This window comes from Struthio camelus, chromosome 1 (genome assembly GCF_040807025.1).
Source record: "Struthio camelus isolate bStrCam1 chromosome 1, bStrCam1.hap1, whole genome shotgun sequence".
Classification (NCBI taxonomy): domain Eukaryota; kingdom Metazoa; phylum Chordata; class Aves; order Struthioniformes; family Struthionidae; genus Struthio; species Struthio camelus.
The window spans coordinates 200,364,750-200,383,323 of NC_090942.1; the positions used below are offsets into that span (position 1 = coordinate 200,364,750).

General features: G+C 41.3%; 1 protein-coding gene across 2 annotated transcripts in view; it reads left to right on the plus strand.

The window, feature by feature from the left end:
• Window positions 1–18,574, plus strand: part of FLT1 (fms related receptor tyrosine kinase 1) — a 112,481-nt gene that overhangs the window by 75,070 nt on the left and 18,837 nt on the right. Inside the window, exons 14-18 of one of the 2 annotated variants that reach the window (XM_068930165.1) lie at window positions 1,614–1,760; window positions 3,633–3,764; window positions 8,993–9,099; window positions 12,307–12,442; window positions 17,516–17,620. In XM_068930165.1, coding sequence (XP_068786266.1) covers window positions 1,614–1,760; window positions 3,633–3,764; window positions 8,993–9,099; window positions 12,307–12,442; window positions 17,516–17,620 — 627 coding nt within the window. The remainder of the gene's footprint in view (window positions 1–1,613; window positions 1,761–3,632; window positions 3,765–8,992; window positions 9,100–12,306; window positions 12,443–17,515; window positions 17,621–18,574) is intronic. The other variant, XM_068930166.1, reaches the window with a different exon arrangement.

The window sequence follows — 18,574 nt, forward strand, 5'->3', positions numbered from 1 at the left end:
TCACACACACTGGATAGACTGATGCTCAGTTGTTTTGGAGAGTTTTTATTGGCAGCTGGTAATAAAATGATTGTGAAGATGCAAGTGTCTTACCAGATAACAGAGTCAATTTTTCTGGAAGTACAGTCCAAACACAGAATGTCAGAAGTTCAGCTGATATTATACTTGAATTTGGTGTGTTGGTGTCTATTGTGCTCCAAAAAAAAAATATTTCGCAAAAAGTGGTTTATTTTATTTTATTTTATTTTATTTTATTTTATTTTATTTTATTTTATTTTATTTTATTATTAATAGTATTATTTTATTTTATATCTTATCTTGTCTTACCTTTTGTAACATGTGTCTTACCGCAGTAGTAAACACTGGCAGTGTCCTTGAAAGGGAAGATTGCAAGTAATCAGTTCTTGCAAAAACAGAGAATTCAAGGGAATCTGTAGTGCATCTGCATCTGTGAGTTTGTTCAAGGATGCACTGGGCTCTCCATCTCTACTTTTAAGGGACAAAAATATGAAAAGGGATCATGTAAGAAATTGCAAATGTGAGAGAAAGTTGTAGTTACATAATGAACATAAGTGTGGCAGATATCTTGATTTTTATCAAACGAGTCTTCACTGTGTAAAAAAGTGGAGGAAGAGTGGGCAATGGCTGAAATGAAGATGAGAAAGAATTGTTACTTTGTTTTTTCCAGGGATGACTTTAAAGTGATGTTTATAGAGTGTCTTTGGGATGCTCTTCTGTTCAGTTGGGTGGCTCTTGAGCAGAAGCAGAACTGATGGACTTCTGATATTCGCTGTCACTGGATGTCATGGAAATGTGTTTTATTACATCACATTTGTATGAATTTAAGGAGATACAAGTGAAACAGGAGTGGTGGTGTTGTGGTGTGTGCACTGCTAGGACTCACTTTGGCTGCTGCCATCAGGGTATCCAGCATTTCTGAGCTACTGAGGTCATGGGTACCTTCCTCAACAACACAATTTTGTCAGTTTTGGTGTGGCTTGGATAGGTCTTGTTAAGTTCAGCAAGACTTGTGAAACAGAAAAGTGGAAGAATTTGAGAGATGTAACACAATGCTTTTGTGCTCATGGTTTCTGGTTTTGGATTATGTGAGTTTACTGAATAGGATTCATAACAATACTCTTTAAAGTAAGTAAATGACAAAAGTCACATTCATGGATATACTGGTGTATAGGAATGTGTAGTGCTATCACTGACGCAGAGATACTCTGGTCTAAGGATGTTCTGCTGACTGTTAAAATTTTTCATGCCATAGTTTGTTTCTCCTGGTTATGCAAAATTCTGAGCTCTCATAGAAACACATTGCTTTTGGTAAACAAATATGGTTGATAATGGAATTGAGGAAGTCTTCTAAACAATGTCAGCATTGAGTGTTGAACCATTGGTCATCATAACCTGCTATTGCTGAGTAAAGGGAATGCTTTGTACACACCAAACACACTTAAACAAACTGGAACAGTAAATAACATCTGTGAACAATGAACTTGGTAGCACACCTGCACCAATCTCTAACATCAGTAAAATGCTGGTATGGAAGATAATTTAAAACCCTCAGTGGCAGGAATGTAAAATGGAGATGTTATTTTGTCTTGTAGCTCAAGAGGCACCAGCCCTGCTGCGGCGCCTTACGGATCAGACAGTGAACACCAGTAACTCTGCAATGTTGGAGTGCCAGGTTCATGGCATCCCAGAGCCACAGATATCCTGGTTTAAAAACCATGAAGAAATACAGCAAGAATCAGGTGAGAGCTTTATATGCTTCCCCACCTTTTACAGCCTTTTCATTGTGCTTTGTCTGTCTCAGGTAACCATTCCCACAGTCATCTTTTACAGGTGGGCTGACGGCAGCACAGCATGTTGCGTTACTCCATCTAACTTCAGAACCTCTCCCAGGGTAGAGGTGTAGGTACATTAGGCCCCTATGGAGTCAGTGGGAACAATATGTCTCTCAGTTTGCATCTGAGAAGAATAATCTCTGGAGAACCCTATTTCTGTCTGTTTGCTATAGAGGGAGCCTAAGGATTAGGTGTCTTGGCCAGTGTACAGCTAGGCAGGATAAATCCAAGCTTGAACAACATGCATACAAGTACCAGGGGAAGTCTGTGGTCATGCATGTAAAGCCTGCTCTAGATTCATAGGCTGACCACCGGACCAATTCCATATCTGGGGTCCCCAAGCAAAACTAAAATGCATCTGCCTATGCCAGGGGAATCTAGGTTTCATGCGGCAGAATGGAGTAGCTTCTCAGGTGTTATGCTGCAGTTACAAGAAAACCTTGAGAGATGTTTACAGGTGTGTTCAGACTGTGGCTTCAGAGATCAGTTAAGGCTACAGGTCTAGATCTGACCACAATTACCGAAGTGTTCCTTGGAGATTTTAGGGCCAAAAGGTGGACATTTTTGATGGAGAAAAGGTAAAACTTTTCTCATGGGAATTCATCCACATCCAAATCAGAACCACACAATGAGATCGTGTTAAAGACTCAGCAAAAATTTTCAAGTAGTTTTAGTCTGTAGGAACTTGTATCCTTAGTCTGTAGTAGAAACGTTTTCGAAAATTTTGTATTCAAAATTCTGTCCTATGTTATCTGAAATTATTGTAGAATGAATAAAGTAAATCAGGAACATTTCTGAGTATTTGTGAAAGTGAGTTTTAGTCATGTGCAGACTTGCAGCATAGACACTAAAAATAATCTAGAGCTAGATTCTGTGAAGTTCTACACTGACCCCGTGGTTATAATGTGAGTTATTCACACCATCATCTAGAAGGAAGGTTGTGTATCTAACTTGGGTGTGATGCAACACACACAAGGTTAGGAGCCAGGAAGATGTCTCTATAGGGTAAGTCAGAGCACTTGAGTTAAGTGCCTGAAATAGGTGTTGGGAATACACTTCAATGGGATGGTAGTTCTGCTTTGGCGCCAAATGCGTAAATGTGTACTTGACTACACATTTCCTGCCTACGCTGTGCCTTAAAGGCAGGCCTGAAGCCAAATCTGCTGCCTGCCTCTGTTCCTTGCTAGCTGGAGGTGTTGAAAACTTTGACTAATTCCTATATTTTAGGATACACCTAATGGGACCTTTTTGGCACTAGCTGGCCTCCTTCCTAGAAGGGGCCTAGTGTGCCCTGCCACATGAGCAAATGAAATTTGTAGCAAGTCTGAATTTAGGTTGTCTGTAAGGCCAGGGTGGATGCAGGGAGCTAGGTCTTGGAAGTGCTCCAAGACTCAGGCTGCTTCTGAGACAGACCTGCTTTGATAAGTGTAGTGGTAAGTAATCAGACCACCCATGTGTTTAAAAATTGGAGACATACTGGAGAAGTCACTTGCATGGAAGTCTAAGCACAGTGCTCTTCACTATGCTTACTATCAAGTGCTCCCAGGATCATTCTCTTAGGCTGAGCTTTTTCGTTCACACAAGTGCTTTATAAACACTAATTTCCAAAAGTTTCCCAAAACATCCAAGTATATTTGGCTTTCCTGCAGATAACTTTGTGCTATTCAGTCTGTGGTTCAGATTTCTTTTGAGAAGAACTTGAAGCAGATATTATTACACAAGTGGCAGTTTTTGTTTATATCCTGGCTCCCACCCATTGCAAAATCTTTCATTTCACAGGAATAATTTTAGGGCCCGGAAGCCGAATGCTGTTTATTGAAAGAGTAAAAGAGGAAGATGAAGGACTTTACCGGTGCATAGCCACCAACTTAAAAGGGTCTGTGGAGAGTGCAGCGTATGTCACAGTACAAGGTAAAGCATGATATTAAATGGGAGCAGCAAGCTTGCCAGAGTGATGTTCTTACTCAAGTTGGAAAGGAGAGTGTATGACTTGTAGATCATGTGGTGATCTCTGAAAGCAACAATTTGAAGGAAGTCTTAGCAAGGGAAATGTACCAGGTTGGAAAGGAAGCCTAACAGGAAATGCTAACTCAGAGCATGTTTACACTGACCTAAAAAGAATTGCTTCAACCCAACAAAGATCGGGTCAGGGTAGAAGACAAATGTAAATTTAGTATCATCAAAACAAATAGAAAACAAAATAAAGAACATGCTCCTACCCACTCATTTTCCCATTTCAGGTTAATTCCATCAAAATTAGAGGCTTTAGATATTTTTCCATTTGTTTATTTTCAATGTAAAGTGAGCTGCCAAATCAGATCAGAAGATTTTAGCCTAGCAACATCTATAGATGCATTTTGCAAAGGTACTTAATATAAGAAGTAGGTATAATATAGTTCTTACTGTTACCATTACTTGAGTTATTTTGCTGTTCATTTAAATGTACAGCATTGTCCTCCTGACTTCTGCCAAGCTTGGCTCAAAGCTGTGGCAGTGACTTCCCTTGAGTAATTATACATTGCATAAAAATCGGATTTATTTGGTGACTTTTCAGTTTCATCGAATATCCTTTTGATTCATATACTATGAGACAGGACAAGCAGATTGACATTCTCCATATATATGAATGCCATATATAAATTTGACGTATCCGTATTGATCTCCTGTATTAGGTAAATATGCATTTGGTTTCTCTTTATATAAGGCATTTTGACTACTAACAGGTCTCTCAGGCAGAGATTATGTCCTTGTGGGTGTTCTCATACAATTGCTAAATGTGTCTGAATACCATTCCTGAATATTTGGATACTACCCTATAGCAGAAGACAATTACAGCTAGTAAATCAACATGGATTTTCTCGAACAGCCATCTCAGCTGCTTCTCTCTCAAAAATGCTTCTTCTCTCTTCCATCTGCATGAAGTATGAGGGACTTAACTGGAGGTTTTTTTCATTCATTCCTATGCAGCCTTCACAGAACTTGAGTATCTGTCCCTCTTTGAAGGAATTGCAACCTCTCAGTCCATTTTTGAGCCCAGAGATGTGGGTTGAGGGTTTTAATGTGAGGCTCACCTGAGGCTTTACCACTTCCTCAGCCTTCTCAGAAATACACACCGTATAACTGCAAATGCAAATAACAAAACCTCTCTCTGTATCACTGGTTCTCAGAGTGCAGTGCAACAGATCAAAGAGAGCAGAGCAATGCCTTGTGTCTATGGCTATGTTTAACAGATTGGAAGAGCAGTTTGTGAATGAGTCAGGAAGGAAACTGTCTGCTCTTTTTATTTCCTCTGAAAAAACATTCTTATACTTGCAGATAAAACAATGTGTTATTTTTGTATCAGAGATGGATGAATGGATGGTGGAATCCAAGGGTCGTCTTTAAATAATCACAGACCTTGTTTAGTTTGGAAGCCATGCTTGTAGGACTTTCTAAGGAGGAGAGGAGCAACATTTTTGGAAATGTCAGAGCAAGCTGTCCATTTGCTCTTGGCTGAGGAACTGAAAAGGCAGCAAATCTCAAAGGAACAAACAGGAACAGCAAATGGCTGCCATAGCACCCAACAAAGGAGATAAGTAGGTTCTTAAATACATATTGATGCAAGTTTTTGAACACAGGGAATTCAGGCTCTCTTCTGCAGCTCACCTTCAGGGCCATGCCTGGCCACAAGCTGTCTACACTGATCTTCAAACAGGAAACTTTTCACTTAAACCCTTCCCTTTGCTTCTCCACCTGGGGAGTCTTGCACACTCCCCCAAGGAAGCGTCCCTCATACATCTAGTTACAAGGTGCGGCAGCATTTGAAAGGGGTGTGTTGGTGAAAGAAAGAGGCATATTTTACAGCTCAGGCTCACTTATGTGCCTTATATTAAAGTTAATGCTTGACAAATTTATGTGATCCTTGCTGACAAGAAAGGAAAGCATCACATTTTTTGAACACTCATTCAACAGTACTAATATTATGAAAAATGTGTTCGTTTTTTATATAGTTATCTGTTTGTCTGTCTATTTATCTACGTTTGCATCTCAAAATGTAGCTTAGACCTTATGGTCCACTCTGACTCTGAAGTTACTGGGAATATTTCAATTAATTTTAACTGGAATTCCCTCAGTAACTGAATGAGATTCAGTCAGCATTATGGGGATGACTGTAAGATAAAAGATCCCCGTTACTGTACATCAGGGGTCACTCAGACTGCTGCAGCAGGGGTTGGAAGTGAGCCCAGTCCGACCTCCAGTGCAAACCAGGACGATTGCCAACCCTAGATCAGATCATCTATGGCTTTGTCTGGCAAAGTCATGAAAACCTCCAAGAATGGAAAGGCCACAGCCTCTTTGGGCACCTATCCCAGTGCTGCACCGTTGCGATCGTGGGATCGCAGAGATAAAGCAGGGCAGACCACATTGGTACAGCAGGTGGTGAACAGTGAGACATTTTGAGCACAGCAGAGAGTGCTATTGGTGCCTCAGATGTTATTCTTTTCCTGATCTGCAGCTGACACAGAGCTGCACCTGGACATTTAGAGCCTAAAGTCCTAGGTGCTAGTCCAAACCAGAGACCATGACAGCCCAGCCCTAAGCAGAGAAGTCAGCTGCCCAAAGTGGCACTCAAAGTACATGATACTCTGTTCGTGCCTGAAAGGATCAGCTGGTTAGTATAGGGTATCTCCACTGAAGTCTGCTTGTCCCCTGACTTCGTGGTCCTGAGCTGCTCCTGTCACTGCTGAGAGAGAGGAAAAGGAGGTGGAGGTGGTACCTATTGCTTCCGCTCCTCTCCGGCCCTGCTTGACTGCTTGACCTTCTCCTTGCCCCTCTGTAGCGCTCTGAAGACATACAGCAGGGAGTGAAGGCTCTTGCCAGGAAGTCTTGGAGAGGAGTAGGGCTTCTTGTTGTAGAGTGCAGTGAGGCAGATGAGGCAGAGCTGCACAGGGGGGAAGTCTGTGTGTATTGGGGTGACCGGTGGATGAAAGTCCTGTGGGAGTGAGGGAGGCTCCAGAAATACTGGGCAACAGTGTAGAAAGACTGCAGGCTGCATTTACAGTCACTCCAGACCTTTCTCATCCTCAGCCCTTTTGTGTGCACCCTTCACTCCCTAATTCCTGTAGACCTCCTGACTCTCCTTCCCTACCTGTTTTCCCTCTAAGCAAATTTTTTCCTACTCAGCCGAGAGGCATTCAGCCAGTTCTGGCTGCAATGCTTTTCACAAGACTGGGAATCCCAAGTTTGATAACCTACCCCAATCTCAGCTTGGAGAAATGCACTCATTACCTAAATTCCTGCTGATGTTTCAAAGACAGACCCTTCGCATCTCTTCATTAACTCCCTCACGGCACACAGTAGCCGTTAGAAAGTTGCTGCCGTCCACCTCGGGACAGGCTGTATCAAACCTCATGGTTTTTGTGAGTCCTGTCATATGGAGCAGTGGCAAGAAATGAACCTTCAGTCCTTCCAGATTTTACTGAATAAATGTCAGAAACTGTTACTTGCCATCTGCACGGATACTCTTCAGAAGCAAGGGAAGAGTATACATATGCAAATAGCAAGCCTGATGCCAGAGGACAAGCGAGGTGTATTAGGCAGCATCATTTTTGCCCTTATTATGTCCCATATTTAAATTAAGCCTTTAAAAAATACTCACACTTTTCAAAAACTAACAGTTTTTATTCGGGGGAAATAGATACTTTGTACCTCCACTTGTAGTTGCAGTAATATTTTTGCTTCAATGAGCTTTATTCTCAAAGCTCCAGGATGGACACGCCTGAGGAATCTTAAATATAGGGCATGAGCACAAATCTGATTATCATTTTTAAAGAGGGAAGATATTATGCTAGTTAAGCCACAGCTACAGGAAGCAATTCAAACTGTGAACAAAGCTCTGTAGCCTTGCCTAAAACCAGGCAACACATCCCTCCTGACTACCCAGTGAGCCCACCAGTGAGACATCAATCATTTCATTTTCATTTGTCAGGAGTAATACTGAGTTGCCCGGGGTTTGAAACTGTTGCACGAACAGTTGACAAAACCCCTGTGAAACCATGTTCAGAATTGCTCCTTCTTGTCCTCTCCTGCTCTCTCTGGAGGGGTGTCAGAATAAGAGGCAGAGTATGAGTTTTTTGCATTCGCTGCCAATCAGATGGAAGGCATACTGTGGAAGGTACAGTATTTTGACACAATCTTCAAAGCAGCCTGCTCTGAAACTATTCAAGTCCCTAAGTAGCACTCTGAAGACAATTTTATTTTGAATTTTTTTTTAGCCCTGTCAGTGGGCTGTAATATTCTCCAGATTTCTCAAGTTCATGTTTTCTTGCTGCTCCATTTGTTGTTGCTGTTGTTGTTGTTGCTGCTGATGTTGTTGTTTTTCCCTTTCTGTGTTTAATTTGCTCCCTAGTTTGGAGAGCTCTCCCAGTCTCCTAACAGCCTGATTCTGCCAGCCACTGCCGGGGATGGGGAAGGTGGGGTGCCCTCACGGGGAGCCTGGCTCCGCACCCCAGGAGTGCACCCTGGGGCTATCTATGCTACTGGATGGACACAGGACTTAGGACACCCATGCCGTGCTTTGCCTGAGTTGAGCTCAGCAGCCTGATGCCAGGCCTGACTCAGTCAGACCACGGGAATGAGAGCTTGGATGCCCTGACATCTATAATAAAGCAGGAGTCCTCTTGAAATTGGCTGGGACTGAGTGTATCGGAGACTGCTGCTCCTCTGCCAAATACGGTTGGATTGGCCAGATGCGTTTCACTGTTATGGGGTGAAACTACACGCACAGGCCCACACACATTCTCATACAGAGGTAATCAGGCTAAAAATACTCCACAGCTGAATTTCCACCTTAAAAGAAAATGGAAAGCTGGCTGGCCATCCTGCACCTGGTTTACTTCACCTCCTACACCTCGAAGAAGGGCTGAAATTTTACCAAAAAACTTACTGACAAATCTAGCACCTTTTTGCTGCGTTCAGTACAATGGCTTTGCTGAGGAGACCGTTTTTTTCCAGGCTCTGTGAGCCAGTCCAAACAGAGATTAATACCCCATTGAAAAGAAGCTAGTCCTTCCTGGTATTTTATTTTAATGGCAAACAAACATAAACTGCCCCTGTTTTCCAGGTCATTTTCTAAAATGTTTGCTGCTTGATTTTCCCAGGCACATCGGAGAGGTCAAACCTGGAGCTAATAACGCTGACCTGTACCTGCGTGGCTGCGACGCTCTTTTGGCTCCTGCTGACTCTCTTCATACGCAAACTGAAGAGGGTAAGAACAGGCTCAGAGCTCCTGCCTCCATCTGCCTCCCCTTACTGATCATTTGCTCATATTGGAAAATTCCTCCCAGATCACTGGGATCACTGAGACTACAAAAAAAAAAAATCTAATTCACTTACCACTCACCTTAGTTCACTGTGCAATCAGCCAGGCCACTAATGAACGGCCTGGGAAATCATGACTCTTAGGGCTAAACATGAGCAAGCAAAGAAGCAAGGCACTGGGCCTTAGGAGCACTTGGGTGCCTAATTCCCACCGAAGGCATCCCCATTCCCCTCAAACCCGTAGGAGTTTGGCATCTTAATGTCTTTGAAGATCTGAGTGAGCAGGAATGACAAATCTTCACAGAGCCCAATGAGGTCTGTTTTACGCACAGTGTCTGGTATAATTACATCCCTTGCAAAGTGATGTTTTACTGAAGTAGCTGTGGTGGTGCAGTCCCTAGCACAGATATGCCTGTATCAGCATGAAAACGCCAGCTGCCAGTGTAGCTGACCCTGCTTCTTGTTCAGGACTGACTGTGATGGTTTAAAGCTCCTTTATACTGACAAAACTATGGCTGCATTGCATGGTGTGCATGAACTCCTACACTGAGAAGTTAAATCGCAGCAGCTCTCTTAAGCAGAAGATACAAATCTTCTGTAGCGTAGGAAGATCTCAGAGTAACTTACAGGAGTAGGTTTATCTGAGGAAGGGGAGGCACTGGAGTGGTGGGGTTACCTGCGGGAGATGAGACAAGGATCAGCTGCACAAACCCCTCTCCCACAATCCAAAATCTCAGCGGTACTGAAGCCCGACTTCCCTTGGCTTCCAGCGCCCCTTTGCTCAGCTGGAGAGGTAACCCCAGGCTTTGTGGCACTGGGGATCAGCTCCCCGTCTTCATAGCCACACATTTTCCAGCTGGTAGAGCCTGATGACAATTATAAAAGGTCGACTGTGGTCTGCAAGACTGTTTTATCTGAACCTGGATTAAGGCCTGACTGTATTTTAAGTTTTATACTGAGAACTTCTAGTGACTGAACAGGAATGCAGGACCAGACCTCTAAACCAGGGCTGTACGGCAGCAATCATTCTTTCTGCCTTCCCACTACCGCAAACTTTCCTAAGAAGAAAGGAAGGGGAGTTTTGGGGAGAGAGAAAAGCAGAGGTGAGCTGAAGCTGCAGGGAAACTTCATAGATATAGAGAAACTGCAAAGCAAGTGGGACCAGTTCTGACCACTCACCATTAAAGACAGAGCAAATCATAATAGGACTTCAAGACCATGAGCTCAACACTTGGAAAAATGTAAACTGCTGTAGAATTTTATTTTCGTTTTTGTTTTTGTTTTTGTTTATTTTGGTTTTTATTTTGTTTATTTATTTTGAAAACTTAGCATTTGCTTGTTAGATTATTAAAAGATAATAAAAATAATCATTCTTGCTACAGAGCAAGGAATTTTAAATACATGACAGTGACGAGCCTTTCCAGGTAGAGTTCTATTTTTAGGGCCTTCTCTGTGTTTCTGTTACCAACCCTTACTCTTAAGGACATATGTCTGGAATTAGCTCTAAATTAAATTTCATATATAGATGACTTTACCACAATGGAAAAAAAACAAAACAAAAGTTTTGTGCTCCCTGAGAAACAGAGCATCTTCTTAAAGCCTATCTGTTACCTATACAGAGACAACTGATATACTTAACACTTCTTCATCTTTCAGAATGTCGTTTCAAGACCCTTACTGTGCCAAAGGTTTGGTATCCAGTGCAACTGAACAAAGAAATGTAGAAAGCTCTGTGCACCTTCCTGCTCCCCTACTGCTCTTCCTAGGGTTGGTCATCTCAAAAGCTCTTCTAAAGCGACTGGCTGGAGCAGTCCAGTATGGATGTCTCTATCAAAAAATGGTGCTTTTTGGAGCGCTACACACCCTTGTTCTATCCATATCCCATGTATCTGTGTCCCACCTGGGGACAGCAGATGGTCTGGAGCTAGGCCTTATGCCATGTAACATTTCCCCAGTCATCAGTGTATTCCTTCTTGGGACTAACTTTCTGGGTAGTTGGGATGGTGAAAAGCGACTGAAACAGGAGTTATTACCTACCATCATTTTAGTGTAGACATATTTGTAACCAAAGCATACAAACCTAGCAATATCATTTTCAAACAAATGCCTGGAAATACCTGTATGAGGAACATAGCTCTGAGATGTAGAGGAGAGCTGAAAATCAATTTGAGCAAGAATTAAAAATATGCAATATATATGTGTGTTGGTGTAAGTGCTCTTGTGTTGTTTTAGTGAGTCTGGAAAAAGCAACATGAATCGGTTCAGTTCAACACATTTCACATAAATTCCGGATAATAGCCAAGAACCTAGAGCAAACACTAGACCTCTTTTATGGAAATATCAGCACTTCCTGTGTCAAGAAAAAGCATAGTGGATTAGAATGCCAGTCTAGGTGCTCTTTGAAGGAAAATATTTTTCAAAATGGAAAAGGATGGACTGCAGAAAACTGAGATGAGATTTATCTTTCCTTACTTTCCTCATGTGAAATGGATAATCCACATATTCAGTAGAAACTGATTTTCTGGAAATTTTTTTTGAAATGATATATTTGAATCTAGGAATTTATTAATTAACTCCATCAAACTCCAATAATTTCAGTAAAACTGTCAGAAATGATACCTAAGGAATCAAAAATTCTAAACATTTATAAGCTGTTTCCAAAATATATAATGTCTAGTCTCCTGGCGACTATTCTTGCACAACTCCTAACCACATCTGACCTATCTTTACTGGGTATAAGGAACAAATAAACACAGGCAGTTGTACTCCATCTGTTGCATATGGCCACTTCTTCCTTTGCACAATCATGAGGGAAAGTTATTTTTAACGACAATGTTTAGTCGCTTTCTGAAAATATTTCTCTCGACTGTGCAGAGGGACTATATCAAAACACTATTAAGTGAATACAGATGCACATGGATTTTGCTGGAGAAACTGGTATGTCACATATGAGGAAAGGCAGAAGAAGGGGTTTCTTTTACATAGAAAGGGGCTGCAATATTGAAATAAACCAAGGGGAGCTCAACTAGATCATATATTTGACTGTGAAACATGCAGCCCTGAGGGCAGAAATAGCTTGGAACCCTTGATCCAGGCAAGGTGATGCTGACTGGTATTGTCTCTCTTTAATTTTGGAATGTTCTTTGTTTTATAGCCTTATTATTCTGAAATCAAGACCAATTACTTGTCAATCATAATGGATCCTGATGAAGTCCCCTTAGATGAACAATGTGAACGTCTGCCTTATGATGCCAGCAAGTGGGAGATTGCAAGGGAAAGGCTTAAACTAGGTAATATTAGCATACGTCGCATTGGGTTTGCAACTATTGAATGAAATGTATTTGTGTCTACAGGTAAAGAGGAAATGGAGATATTTTAGACATGCAGCACAATGTTCTGCTGGGTTAGGTGTGAGCTATTCAGTGAAAAGTGTTCTTTTCCCATGATTGAATTATAGCGTATAGAACTGACTGGCTAACTGCATCTATCTCACTTTCTGTGTATTCAGACTCCAGACAGGAAGACTAAAACACAGCCAATAACACTGCTCTGTATTTTTTTTGCAAACTGAGTTGCTTAAAGTAGACAATAAAAACAAGGCAACTGAAGAGGTTCAGATCAGCCCTCTGGCCTGGCTGCTTCTCTCTCTAGATTCAGGAGCCTGACCTTTGGCACTGACTATAAATTTCTTCCCTTGTAACCTAATTATGTACTCATTTGGAAAAAGACCTGTGCAGAAATGGGTCCTCACAGATCTTCCTGTACTCCTCCTACTTTCTTCCTTTCCTCTTCTCTCCAACCCACTCTCTCTGTTTTTCCCCTGTGCTACAGATTTATAATCATTCTTACTGATAAAGTGCAAGAATGTCGTACACAAGTCCATGCATAAATAAAGATCCATGGAAACTTTCAACCTGCAGGTAGCTTGCATACAGACACTCGAGAGAAGGGCATGGGTTTGGAAGCCTTCTTGACTTGCTTAGCCTACTGCGGTGCTGACTGGGAGGACAGGAGAGTAAGAACCAGATTTGGGAGTTGAGCGATCTCTCCAGAAACCACACAGATTTTAACAAGAGGTCAACATTAAAATATCAGTGATAAACTCAGCCTGTTGCAATAGTGCTGTTTGTTCTTTCAGGCATGCATTAGATTAGCTGCACAGCCAGGGCTAGAAAATCCCTGCTTTTTAGCTAGGGGCTGTAACAGATTCCTCCTGTCCTCCAGGGTTCAGGGACAGAGGAAGATCAAAACGTGTGCACAATTGGGATCACATTTAATTTGTCCAGCAGAAGTCATAAAGTGATCAGAGGTGGATAAAGACAGCTGACGTATATTGCTAGTGACTTACAATTGTCCCACAGAATTTTGGGAATGCTGAAGCATAACCTTGTGCTGGAGTATCTTCTTGAAATAGTTTTCTCACCGTGACGGACCAAGAGCTCCATGTGCAGACAAAGTGATCTCTGCTTTATGTGGTGCTCTATTTGTGTGTAAATCAGAAAAAATTCACAGAAAGAATCAAGCAGAAGCAGAATGTAAACACCAAGGAAAATCTGCGTCTTGCAGGGTTAGTGTTTGGAGTCTGGAGGTGAGGAATGATGACCAGAGAACGAGTTAAATGTGGAAGAACTGGTGTAAACAAATAAAGAATGCTGACAATGAATGAAAACCAGATTCTGAGAAGCTGGGTATGTGCAGTATGCTAGATTAGCTCAGTGCAAGTCCTGCTTACATGGCAGTTGGCTCAGTCTTTGAATAACCTTGGCAGTCTCCTAGGATTAGTGTCTCACAAACACAAAATATGCTTCTATGTATTTTTTTAACATATTTTTACTCAGAAATGCAAATCCTTCCAGCATCAGATAGATCTGTTTTTCTTTTTCCAACTACTTATCCTCAAGGATACATATTTACTGTAACCTTTGTAAAGTAACTCTCTCCTTTTAGCCTCTGCCTCCTCTCTTCCTCATGCACACACACATACAGCCCATTGATGTGATGCAATGCTTATATAACAGGATTCCCCCTTCATCCGTAAGAGCTACAGACATCACAGAAAATTTCATATGGGCAGCATTGAAACTAGGATAATTATTGTTCAGTTTAGATTAGTGTGAGCAAGATCAAAATGCCATATTTTCCTTAGAAAGAAAAATTCTGGAGGTATAAATCATATCTGTGTGGTTGGTTATAACCCAACAGTCCAGCAGAACTTTTTGTCTATTATGTATTTCTCACCTTCCTCTTGAGTTTGACTCTTCTAACTTATGAGAGCTCATACACCACTAAAACTGTGGCACATATTGCCGCATGGCTCTGATAACGAATACGGAGGTGGTAAACAGGTTCCTGAGCTCTGCTCCCTTCTAGTGCTCTGCGAACCCATAGTTTGTGACACAAAGCAGAATGTTTTCCTTTGTTCTTAATGTACAGAGCTTTCATATTTAACCTAACGGAAAATATGAAGCCTCTAGTTTGGGGAAACACAGATGACTCAAACTGTGTCACAGGACCTGAGCAACAAAAGTACATTTTGAGCCCCCGCCTTCCTACATACAGGGAGAAAGATATCTGCAGATCCTTTTTTTCTAATGCTCCAATCCAGCAACGTATGTGCTTCAATACAGGCCTATATTTAAGAATCCTTTTAAAACTGAGCTGAAGTGGAAACCTCCTGATTCAAAACTCCTCGACCAAGTGATCTGTTCACTTTAATGGGTGTGAACTGTCCCAAGAAACTGAAGTCAAGTGCAGGAAGTTTAAATAGTGTGTTCTGCTTCCTGGGTCTGGATGTAAGTGCTGCAACATTTCATAACTGGGAGCCACTCCAAATGCGGCTGTTGTAGCTGCTTAAGATTTGTGACGAGGTGACTGCTCAGAGGGTTGGACATCTTGATTTTCCTCTGTTTAATTGCTCTGTTAACTAATTTTGTAATTACTTTGTGTGTCAGCATAAGAGGCTTTTGCAGGGGCAATGTGTTAGAGTTGGGTTTGATTTACAATCTGCATATTAACTGTGGAGCTCCATCTATGTGCTGAAAATCTGGAGTGGTCCTGTTCTGCACTAACATTTAGTATGGTCCAAAACAATAGTGGAGCAACAAAGAGTAATACATCAAGTGTTATTACAGTTTCCCATTAAATCATAATTGTTGTTTAGAGAAGGAAGTGTTGTTTCCAGTGCTCATTCTCATTTATGAAATGTTAGCAGCTTTGCGCAGCTTTATGAGCTAACTGGTATGTTTTCCAAGTAGTGACTAAGTAAGCTATCTTGATGTGGGAAGTGAGTTAACACTGATGGAAACACATTAAAGCTATGGATTAAACAAAGATATAGTGGGTGTTACATTACCTCAAACTGTAACTTCACCTTACACAAACCACAAACTGCCAGTCCATTAAGAACTGTAAACATCAATTCACTAAGAAACTTGAGACCTTGCTCTTAATACTGCTTCTCTTATATACCCACTAAATGAATAAGGTATATGCAATAACTGAAAGAGGAGGTGACTGTAGACCTTTAAAGGTGTACACTGATCCACTTGTGTTTGTGTCAAACTCTTAAGCCCTTTGGGTCCCAATGCTCAAGTCTGTTGATGTTTTTCAGCCATGCAGATTAAGTTCTTCATGGCTTTTATTTGCTGTAAAGATGCAACACTTTCACACATCTGGGGGGAAAATAAATTTCTGGGGCTTTTTTGGCTTTGCATATTCCATTTCAGGTTTCGATTGCTTTGATGACATATGCTGTTTGCCTTCTAACAGCAGACAGACTGAGAATTACAGTTTAGAAATATGATTAATATACAAAAGGTAGTATCTATTTAATTTAGTTTAGAATTGATAGCAGTTCTTTCTCCCTGCTTCTGAGTGTCTGGGTGGGATTCATATCTCACTTTGCTTTAGACATCTACAACACAGATGTCCAAGTCAGAGCTAGTCAGACAGACACCTTTGGAAGTGGTTTGGCTGTTCTATTTTAGATGTTTATCATAGGATAGGGAAATTGTCCTATGGTTCTGGCTGTGTCACATGTACATGTCTGAGAAATAGATATGGCCTTAGTGGCATATCTTATTCTTTAGTTTTATATGAAAAGCTGGCCTTTATTTTCTTCTCTTTTTCTCTACACTACAAAGCCTGCGGTTATACTCTTGCTAGCCATGCGGGTGCCTAAGTTCTGCTGAAGGTGAAACACAAATACAAGCAGAAACGAGGTACTTGAATGTAAAATTAATTGCTAGTTAATATGCTGACAGGATCTCCCTGATCAAAACTCCATCAGCCACCTGAGAAGGGAGGAAGTGGCCTGGCCTGTCTGCGTGAGTGCAGCGTCCAAGAAAAAATGATGTTTCCTGCCTCAAACACTAGGAAATCGAGAATGAGGATGTGCAGATCACGAGATTTGCCTAAAGTATCATGACCATTAAAAAAATAATAATAATACTCTTGGGGTCTTACCTGGTTCTGAATATAAAGGAAAAGGACACTCAGTTTTTACTGAGATTCGCCAGGGGATTTTACTGAGGTTCACTGTTTTTTCACGAGGATCTCTAGGTGCTTTTTCTGAGGTCTACTCAGCAGTAGCACAATAAGGATTTCACAGTGCAAGTGTCGGTGTCTGCCATTGGACGTGTGGAAGCATCGTACCCATCGTGAGATAACTTATCCTTCATCATACCAAGTGTCATCTCACTGAATCCCTTCAGACCTCATTTCACAAATCTGAAGGTCTCATTTGCTCAGATTTGCAGCTTCTCACCTTTATCTCCAACCACAAGAGCTTACCAGGGAAGCACATGAGGGGTTTGCTTGTGTATCTCAGGGGTTGCACTGTGAGGCTGCTGCAGTGTCTGTGGAATGAAGATTATTTTAAGGCATCTTCTGGGAGTAGGCAGGATTTCATTTGTAAAATTTATCAAAATCTGTAGCAATCATCTGCAGCTCGGTGTGCGTGGGAATTTAGGCTGTGGCCCCAACGTGCTGCAGACATAACTAGCACTGTCACAGCCTGTTGCAGGTGTGGTGTGCTGAGTGAAGACAGGAGTAAATTTTTTGCTGGCAAAGCTAAACTGAAAAAAGAGGGTCAGAAGCCAGTACGCATCCAATGTGAATGGTTGCAATTCTTTAGTGTTATTTTTAGTCATTTCACTTATTCTCTTCAATGACTCTATGTCTTCTGGTTTGTCTGCTTAGTCTTCAATACTATTTAAAAAAAGAACTATATGACCTGGCAGTTTGGGAATATACATTTAGGAATCATTGTAGAGCACAATTTTTAATTCATTATCAATTAAGTCATTTACTGATAAGATTTCTGTCTTAGCAGTGTGTATCTCTCCAATTTATTTTCTTTACAGGAAAGTCACTTGGACATGGAGCTTTTGGAAAGGTGGTACAAGCATCTGCTTTTGGAATTAAGAAATCGCCGACTTGCAGAATAGTTGCTGTGAAAATGCTGAAAGGTATCTTACTGCAAAGCTGCACTGAAAAGAAGATGAACATCAATATAGTGTCCCACTTTTTAATATGATTCTGTCAAAAGAAAGAGTGTGTAATGTTATCCCTTACCATTAAATCTCTGAAGCCTCCAAAATGTGCGCACCAAGATTCAGATCAGCCTAAATTTTCCAGTGAAATGGTGGAACGATGAAATAAAAATGAGGTTCACAGTAAAAAGGATGATAAAATGTTACATGGTGTAGGGGGAGGTTTCAGATGCACTCAGAATAGGATTACTTAATTTTTTCGGAAAATCTGGTTCCACTACTTTAAATACCGGACAGAATGGAAGACTAATTTTTGTAGGCTCAGCAAGGATAGTTAGATTTCCTGCATATTCTATGTTGTATGATTATGCTATATTGACCCAATACTGAGCACAGTAAGTGAAATTTAGTTGAAGCATAAGGCACGCTCCTTGATTTGACTACACTCAGGTGGAAGATTCCTTATTTCCCTTGGTCATTAGTTTCAATGATTAATCACCTCACTGTTAAAAATGGGCACCTTATGTCTAATTTGCATCTGCCTGGCTTTAGCTTCTGGTTCTAACTTCAGAACCATTAGATTATATAATGCCCAGTAATTTTTCTTCATGAAGGTCCTTCTATAAAGCTAAACAGATTGAGTTGTTTAAGTCTTCAAATTGCTGTGCAGGTGTGTCCTTTTTGAACCTTCCGCAGCCTCATTGCTTGGTGGTGAGGATGCTGACACTCAGCTTGTGTAAGGGATTTGGCAGTGCTCTTCATACACCAGTGCTCTTCCCGCAGTGAAATCATTTCCCAGCTATTCAACTATTCACCACCCATTTCTCACTGGAGCAGAAAAGACAAAGACCCTAATCAATTTGAAGAGGTGACTTGGGAAGTCAGCAAACAGGATTATGCTTTGTAGTAGCCTGCAGCAGCAGCGGCTGA